Consider the following 8,766-nt stretch of genomic DNA (forward strand, 5'->3'; position numbering starts at 1 on the left):
TGTGCGGTTTTTTTGCAAAAGGTAAAAAAGGGAGGCGGAGAGAAGGTAAAACGGAAGAGAAACAAAGCGGGATGCCGACAGGACCGATCGGTCGCAACGTTTTCCATGGAAAAGCTAAAAAGCACCGGTCAACAACGCGAAGCAAAATGTTGGGAGGATCGAGGGATCGAAGGATCGTATAATTAAGTCCATCGAGGGAGTTCTCGCGGTTGAAAATTTCCCTATTCGAGTAGCTCTCGATGACGGGGGGCAAAAGATGTCCGCGATCGAGTTCGAGGCAGCAATCTCGAGGGGTTCGGGCATATTTCATCTTTCACGGTATAGTCGGTGTACGCGAGAAGAACGGCCGAATGGCAAAAGAAAAAGAAAAGGAGGTGGAAGAGGAAGAAGAAAAAGGGGAAGAAGAAGAAGAAGAAGAAGAAGAAGAAGAAGAAGAAGAAGAGTTACGATAGCCAAAGGAATATTCTCACAGGCATCGTAACGTGTTCTCCGACCGCTTTTCGCTAGGGTAATCATATATGTACATAGGATACGGAGCACGCAGACCATGGAATCGACGTGTCGGGACTAACACGCTTCTATTTGGATCCTTTCGAACCTTATCTTGTTTTCCGCACCTTCTCATTTCTCAAGATCATCGTAACACGTTCGATAGTTACGAGTAAAAGTAGTCTCTATATCCATTTCACGTACTTTCTAGTAGTATAAACCTATTACTTCCCTGACATCTTTCTACGTTACTTTTGTCTCACGCTAGATGAGATACGCAAAGGTATACGCGTAGTTTGTCAGGTATCGCTTTATTCGCGTAATATTTCCTTTCCCTTTAATAGTTTAAACGCTTCGACGAGAACGAAACGAAGCAGCGAGTCCGCTATTAAGTGTTCTTTCTAATTTATGCGAATGATATAATTTACGGAAACAACAGGGAGAACTGGGTCAGGAAGACGCGGAGAGAAATAAAGACGGGAAATGATGTCGGTATACCTGAAGGAAGACACAGAGACGCAAAGATACTATGGGACTGGCAAGCAATCCCTTGCGAGTCCTCGCTTCTACTCGCTTCCCGTAACTTCGTTTCATTCGTATAAATATTCAGGCGAAGGTAGGCGTGTACGCATCTGCACTGCTTTCTCGTTTTTCGTAAACAATTCGCCACCCGTTATCCCCGCCTCGTCGTGAACGGAGAAAACGAAGATGAACGATTAACGCGAGAATGGCGGAACGTTGGTCGAAGTCGACTTATCGCGATTCGATGGACGATGGAAAACGCGAGACCAGACGTTCCGGTCTGTCGGCACAAAGTAAACCAGCGATTCGCGCGAGCAAATCAGTCAGATTTCCGGCATCCACGATAGGATTGACAGCGGTTTCCGCTCGGCGTTCCTTTATCCTCGGGAACAAAAGGTGTTTGGATTTTTCGTCGTGCCCGTGGCACACGCGGCAAGGAACCGGCTCCTGTTTGCGTTCGATCGCGTTATTTGGATTAATTCGCCCCGGTTTTGTTAGACGTCTGTCCTCGATCCGTGCCACGGCACGGCTGTTTTTCCTCGCGATTGTCCCGGGTGAAACGGTCGTCGCGCGGCCAGGACACGTCGGCAGCGTATCACGAGCGATCTATCGCGATGCAACATTCCGTGGAGTTAACCACGAGTATCATTGATCCAACGGAAGCAGCAGAGGCTGGTTCAAAGCGATCCAAAGCTGGAAGTCGGCGCTGCGCGAGAATTTAGGTTACAGACACAGCGGTTCGTTCCCCTCCCTATCTTCGTTCCATTGACTATCCGCGACTTGGCGACCAACCAATTCCGGCGTTTTCGTGACATACTACTAGCCTACATTTTGTCCGGTCGATGCCACGGTGCATCGAACTTTTGCGCGGTGCCACGTCCCGGTCTACCGATTCCTTTTGTTTAAATATTTCAATGAACCCATCGGGCAGAGTGCGACCGCTACTTTCCCGACTTATCGTCGCGCTCTTTGCTACTCTCTCTCCGCACCCTTTTCGCCGGATATCTCTCTGCATTCATCGCGGTCGCCCCGCCGACTGTTCGTAAAATTTTATTCGCACAACCTCTTTCCATGCACCGTATCTCCGCGATATAGCAACGTTCGTCCTTGCGACGATACAGAGCGGAACGAGTCGTGCTGTAGAAAAAAATTTGTTCCATTCGGAAATCGATTTCTTCCGAGCGAACTCTCGCCATTCCTTTCGGCGTTCGTCGTTTCGTCGATTGCGTAATTCAGATCCGGGTGATATTAGGCACTCTCCTCGGGTGGAAAGGAGGCAAGGCGGACACGCGAGGCGTCTCGCGGCGTCGCGAGGCGTGGAGGGTGCGGCAGCTTGTCGCGCCAAGCGGCTGGAACAGAGGCGATCTTGCAGCGAGTGCCAGCACGAGCATTGTGCCCGGCGATCTTTTGATTTTTACGGCCGATCAAGCTCGTTCGTGCGCGGAACGGGTCGTGGAGGAAAACAGCCGGGGACGGGGGAAATCTCTGTTTGTAAGTGGAAAAACGATCCTCCTCGAGGCTCGTTGAATTTTAAGGTCTCCGGGCCCGTGAACGCGGAAGAGGCTAGGCTTCGGGCGAAACTTTGTCGATTGCCGCGGCGCGAAGGGTTATTGCATTGCAAAATTGTTTTCGGAACTTCTTTATTGACTGAAAGTTGGAGGCATTCCATTATTGCAGAGCTCGTATGCATGATTTTTCTTTGCGCCTCGTCCCCGTGTTCCGCGCAACTTCGCTAGCTCGGGTAATGCTTCTCAATCGCCGCCATTTTTGCTCGTTCGAGATTTTCCCGTTCGGGAATTACGCGCGTTCGTTCCTCGCGAAGAAATTGCGGAGTAGCTCGTTCGGGGTATTTCGTTGGATCTTCCGAAATTCGATTGCTCCCGCTGCGGTTCCCTGTAGCTTCGTCTACGATTAAGATTACACAGTGTCGCCGGGTAAATCAATTTTCGTTCGACTACGACGAAACGACGATAATTTCCGTCGTTACCCTGTGCGTGCTTTTGCGTTGCATCCCGCACCGAGACTCCTGTCGGGGTGAATTAAACCACCGCGTCGGGGCTAGCAGAGCGAAATGAATGGTCCTGCTGTCTCGTTTTTGGCGCGACAACCGAAAGAATGCTTTTTCATCGATCCCGTCTGGGTGGCCGGCGATCGAAGCGAACCGCTCCTGAAAGTTCATTTAGCAGATGACGGTCGACGTTCGTGTCATTGACTGTGGTGATTAACGATTATTCAGGGCGAAGGAACCTCCACGTTTCTGGAATAAACGTATAGATAGAGAAGCGGTTGAATAACGATATATACGGGAATTCGTCGAGGGTGTATTTACGATATATTACCCGATGTTGAATCGTTTTATGGACGTTCAGGGACAGATAGCTCGCAAGGTATTATCAAATTTAGCGCTATAATTGATATCAGGTAAGAGGATTCGGAACAGCGAGTTGACAGGATAATTGACTCGGTTTAGTTGTAGACAGCTTTAAAGCGATTAGGAGTTCTGAAACGAACGTAGCGACGACCAGCGCGTAGGAGAACGATCGAGTTAGTGTTCGAGCGGCAGTTACGCGCCTGACATATTGCGCGGTATGAAAATGTCGCTTTAATTCGAATAACCGTGGAAATACGGGAGGACTCGAGGTGGTCCCCGATATCCAGTTAAATTTCATCGACACCGTGGAAATTTTGAAATTTCAAAGGTTTTTTTTCCCTCGAACAAAGAAGGCCGCGTTATCTTCTTTACGCCATTCAGACGGGTCAGGAATAGGTGTACGATACGTCGGTTTTACGATGAAAGCCACGAACCGTCTGCCACTCGAAGAAAGCCAGTGACGTACAATGCGTGCCTCTAAGCGTACAATTTCCGCAGCTTTGTCGCGAGAAGCGTTTATATCCGCGCGACGATAAACTTTCTTATTTGTTCCCGAGAAAGGTTTAGGCTGGCATCTTCTCGTCCTCTCCGGTAAAACGGGGAAGCGCAAACAGTTCGATGCCCTGTGCGGATCGCACCCGGATTAGTTTGGTCGACAAACGAGAGCTAGGAAACTTTTACGCGGTTTTCTAAAGAAACGAATCTCGAGTACAGGTAACCCTCCTATAACACGGTAGATAGGTTCCTAGAAAATGCCGTGTTGAGTGAAACCGTGTTGTATGAGACTCAGAGTCAGTACAAAAAGGTTACGTTTCGAGAACTTATTAAAAACAAATTTTATTTTAATTCTACATAAACAACTTAATTTTTATTAGAAATATAAACGTATGTACGACACAAAAGAAAAGAAAAGCAAAGATATTATTTTGATTTAACGCGACTTTAATTTAATAAATTTCTTCGTCGTCACTGCTCATGTAGAAGAACAGTGTTGTACAAAGGTTTTTGCAATTTTCTTATCGCGTTAGAGCGAAACCGTGTTATAGGATACCGTGTTGTAAGGGGGTTTCCGCAATTTAGGAATCGTGTTATAGCGAAACCGTGTTACCGGATGCCGTGTTGTAGGAGGGCTACCTGTACTTTGTTAACTTCTGCTTCATCGGACCATCGATGTCCATGCAGGGATACTTTTGATTGGCAAATGTAAGAAATAAAAGATGTTGGTTTATTCCAGTATATATTTATTACGAGCTAAAAGAGACTTAGGAGTAAGGTATAAACTAAAAGACTAGACTAATAACTGATATGATCAGGCAAGTAGCACCTTCGCATCGACTCTTCTTCGAGACTGTCTTAAGACAGTCCTTACACTTTTACTTAACCCTTTGCACTCGGCGATTTTTTCGTTACAGAAAAGTAGTAATTCGAAGACTTTCTGCCATAAAGTCGACGATATTTTTAAAACGGGAAATAAGAAATCGTATATAAATTAAGACGTAGAATTATTTTATTTCGATATTCCACGCATCGTTGGGTAATTTTAAATTTGATATATTAATTAACATCGATCTTTAGAATCTGATTAAATGGCGACTGAGGGTCGCCTCTCGATTGCAAAAGGTTAAACCTATTCTCTCCTACGCATGCTTTCTTTCTCGTTCGCTTGTCTTCCTCGCGAAGAAGTACTTGGTCCATCGAAGGCCAGGTACTCCAAACATTCAGACGCATTCCTAACTTTCGCTCCTTGTTCGCACTCGATACAGCCATAAATATCCTTGCACGCGGTTACTCGTCCTTCCATGGACACTCCAGGCGTCACCCTCAACATTCGGCCTAAATTCCAGGGTGCTGTTTATCGTCCATCATCAGCTAGGTAGGCCCAAATGTTTCCTCGTATTCACTATCAAACCCCTAGCATTCCTACATACGCGTTCGTCAAGTTCGCCAAAGTTTATCATAATTTGTAACCATAATTTGAAGGTTAAGTACCTTATTCGAATCCGATTTTTGACTCTCGCGGCGATATAATCTCGGAACAAAAAGGATACGTCATCGAGGGTTACGGAGTCAGTGTGCCGACATTTTATTTCCCAGTCGCGCGTATTCAGCATCCGACTATCATCCCTCTGAATATTTCGCTTCAGCTACGCGCGGTAATCGCCTCTTTTACGGTGTGTCTTTTCTTTTTACATCCACTAAACTGTAACGAGCGTTTCGACTGGGCGAATAAAAGGAAGAGGATGGAGAAACGGAGAAAGATCGAGATGACAGTCGTTGGGAGGATAAGCGAAAGAAAAAGTGAATATTTATGAATATTTCATGAATCGGGCAGACAGTGGTGCTCGGGGTCGTTAGAAGCTCGATGCATCTTTCCGATCTCGAAATGAACACGGTATTAATTACGATAATTCGCATAATCTTTTATTCGAGAACTCGGCCGGAAATCGGCTTACCGTAAATTCGAATCGCGCTAGGTGCTATAACTTAACGGCAATAGCGCATGTCAGAGGGTAAAGTCGACCGTGTGACCATTATCCCGCCGTGGATGGAGCAAAGAGTTATTGGTTCATGCAGCTCTCCGAACGCAATTGGGTTGCACGGTAATGAATTTAAAATGATAACCGGCCGCGTACGCTCGGAGGAGCAGCGGATGTGTGCCCGATACGTGAAACATTTATTATGAAATAACGGTGACGTTTAAGTAATTAATTCGCCGCGTTGACGTTCGATTCGTCGTCACGGAAATATAACACGGCGTATCGTTATTACGCTACGACGAATCATTTTTTCGCTATCGCCTGCTTTAATTATCCTCTTCGTTCTTCCGACTTCTTTAAGCCTTGGGTTGAATCGTTGTCGCCGAAAATAGACAGCGATTCGGCGGACGTGGCTATTTATAATTAGCTTTGACAACGAAACGTCTCGCCCATTAGTCGCCGAGAATTTTTATCGTCGATGATATCGATTGGACTAATCGCGACATCTCTGCTGATAATTCGGCACTCTACGACGATCGCGTGATTGTTATATCCGCGCGGTGTATCGCACCTGCTTCCGTTTCATCTCCTCGATTCGATAACCGGTCGAACACGCGTGATTCTCTTCGTTCGAAAGCTTCCGAGAAGCTTCGATATCAATTAGGATATCTCGTTGGTGATATGTGCATGGTCGTAACGTGGTAAAAAAGAGAAATCGTATCGTAAACTCTCATCGATACCTTGGCGTTTATAAGGTCATTAAGGGGTGTCATCGTGCAATGACCCGGGCAAGATAAGGCAGCGTCCAATTTTCAGCAGTGCCACCATGGGACCGTGGCACCTTTAACGTTGTTGGCGTAGCCAGCGCGACTGAAATATCGTCTTGTAAAATATGAAACTGGCCGAGTTCCATGGTCGACGTTACGGCGGCGTATGTCCGCCCCAAAGAGAAATAGCTACATCGTTTCTCGGTTAAAGGAAGAATGGGAGGCAAAAGAACAACAGGCATCGCGACCTTTTCTTCTATTATCCGAGCCTTCGTCGTTCCTGGATTTACTAGAAAATTCTTCGAGATGCGCTTTCATCGGTTCCAACGAAATATCTGTTGGACCGACACACAATTTCCGAGAAAGCGAGTTCCGCGTGAGATCTAGTTACCGAGTAACAATTCCCGAATTTCGCTTCATCGATATCGATGTTACACAGTCGATAATTACATTTAATTCACGACGCATCGCGCTTCGCGTGATTAAATTTCAAATCGAGTGTTCGAATTATTCCTACGTTAACGCGATATCTTAATCGCTGGGTAAGATTATAAACGGACCGGCAATCTTTCCGCGAGAAAGTTTATCAGTTTCCATGTACACGGACGTAACTCGAGGTGTGCTTTTGCCGCCGAATTTCTTCTGAATCTCCTGCAAAGACAATCCTTTCGTCTCAGGTACGCAAAATATCGTGAACGGTACAGCCGTGGCTATTATCACGCCGAAGAATAGAAACAGGTATCGCTCGGTCATGGCATTCAGCAGGGGTAAATAAGTGGAAGCAGAAACGATAGCTGCAATCGCGGCTATGGAGCTGATTATGCACGCCGCGAGCCATTTCAGGTGAGGAGCAAAGACTTCGCCTAGCACCGTTTGCGGAACGAGAATTGCTCCTAACGAGACGGACATGTAGAACAAGATCATCGCGGCGAATGACACTCCTTCCACCGATTTCGAATTGTAACCGAGACCCAATAAGTGAAACTCGACGGTTAGCATAACGAAAGAGATCGTGATGCCGATGCAAGACGCGATCATCAAAGGTTTCCTTCCGTACCTGTCCATCAGAACCATGGATAAACACGACGCGACCATACCACACGGCATCACTATTATCACCACTGTCGCTGGAGGTATTACACTGACTTTCGCGGACGTTAATATCGTCTCCATGTAAAAGAGAACGGTATTGATCCCGCACCATTGACTGTATATGATCAAGCACGAGATTATAAATAACGGCTTACGGTACTGAACCAGTTCGTCCAGGGCACTCTTTAACGTTAGTTTATTGAGATTCTCGACGAACCTCCTTAACCCCACGAATTCCGTTTCCACGTCAGAGTTCCGATGATACCACTGGATCGACAACTTGGCCTTTTCTTCCAAATTTTTCTTGATCAAGTGATGAGGAGATTCCGGCAGCCAGACGAAAATGCCTATCATCACGATGCAAATAGCTAAGGATATCGCGGCTGATATTCGCATCGGTAAATAGGCCCCCATGACGCTCATTAAGAAGGTACCACTGGGTATTCCGCAGGTAGCTAATGCCACCAGTGCACCTCGTATGCTTGGTTCCGCTATTTCCCCTACGTACAGGGAGTAGCAACTGTAGGTCATTCCTACGCAGATGCCACCGAAAAATCTCGAGGAGTAGAGCCAGTTTACGTTATTAGCCACGATGACGAACAGCCAGCATAACGTGCCTGGTACGCCGGATATCAGCACTGCTGCCTTGCTGCCGAAATAATTGATATTCACAGCACCCGCGATAGCACCAAAAAATCTGCCGTAGTTGAGCAACGACACCACCCAGGACACCTCCGACATTGTGACAGGGAACGGAGCATTCGGCCCGGTTAGCAGATGTACATGCGGAGACGACCAACCGCACATCAATCCTAGCTGCGTGGTCAATAGGTAAACTGGGAAGAAATTGGAAATCGCGTTTTTCCACGTGTCTCGATATCTCTTTTGTCCGTTACCGTTACGAACATTTATCGAACGCGAGAAACAAAGTAGAAAGGATAGACTTGAAGTACCGTCAATCGTTGATTGGCTTACCTCCGAAACCGGCGATCCACTGGGGCCAGAGCACCTTCTTCTCAACCTTCTCATTTCGCTCCTCGCTCCGCAT

The 8,766-nt window shown here is 46.8% G+C and overlaps 1 protein-coding gene across 1 annotated transcript; it reads right to left on the reverse strand.

Moving 5' to 3' along the window:
• Positions 1–7,157: 7,157 nt before the first annotated feature.
• LOC108546008 (facilitated trehalose transporter Tret1-like) lies at positions 7,158–8,766 on the reverse strand. The gene is made up of 2 exons (XM_017897915.1): positions 8,694–8,766; positions 7,158–8,554 (listed from the first exon to the last, which is right to left on the reverse strand). The coding sequence occupies exons 1-2, from the start codon at positions 8,764–8,766 to the stop codon at positions 7,158–7,160; spliced, it is 1,470 nt and encodes a 489-aa protein (XP_017753404.1).

Source organism: Eufriesea mexicana, unplaced genomic scaffold, assembly GCF_001483705.2.
Source record: "Eufriesea mexicana isolate 0111107269 unplaced genomic scaffold, ASM148370v2 scaffold596, whole genome shotgun sequence".
Lineage (NCBI taxonomy): Eukaryota > Metazoa > Arthropoda > Insecta > Hymenoptera > Apidae > Eufriesea > Eufriesea mexicana.

What these genes read in the sequence shown, in the direction of transcription:
- LOC108546008 (XM_017897915.1), bottom strand. Translation starts at nt 8,766, where the DNA reads ATGCGGAGCGAGGAGCGAAATGAGAAGGTTGAGAAGAAGGTGCTCTGG. An exon ending in GTGGATCGCCGGTTTCGGAG is followed by an intron (nt 8,555 to 8,693) that starts GTAAGCCAATCA and finishes ATTTCTTCCCAG; the next exon opens with TTTACCTATTGACCACGCAG.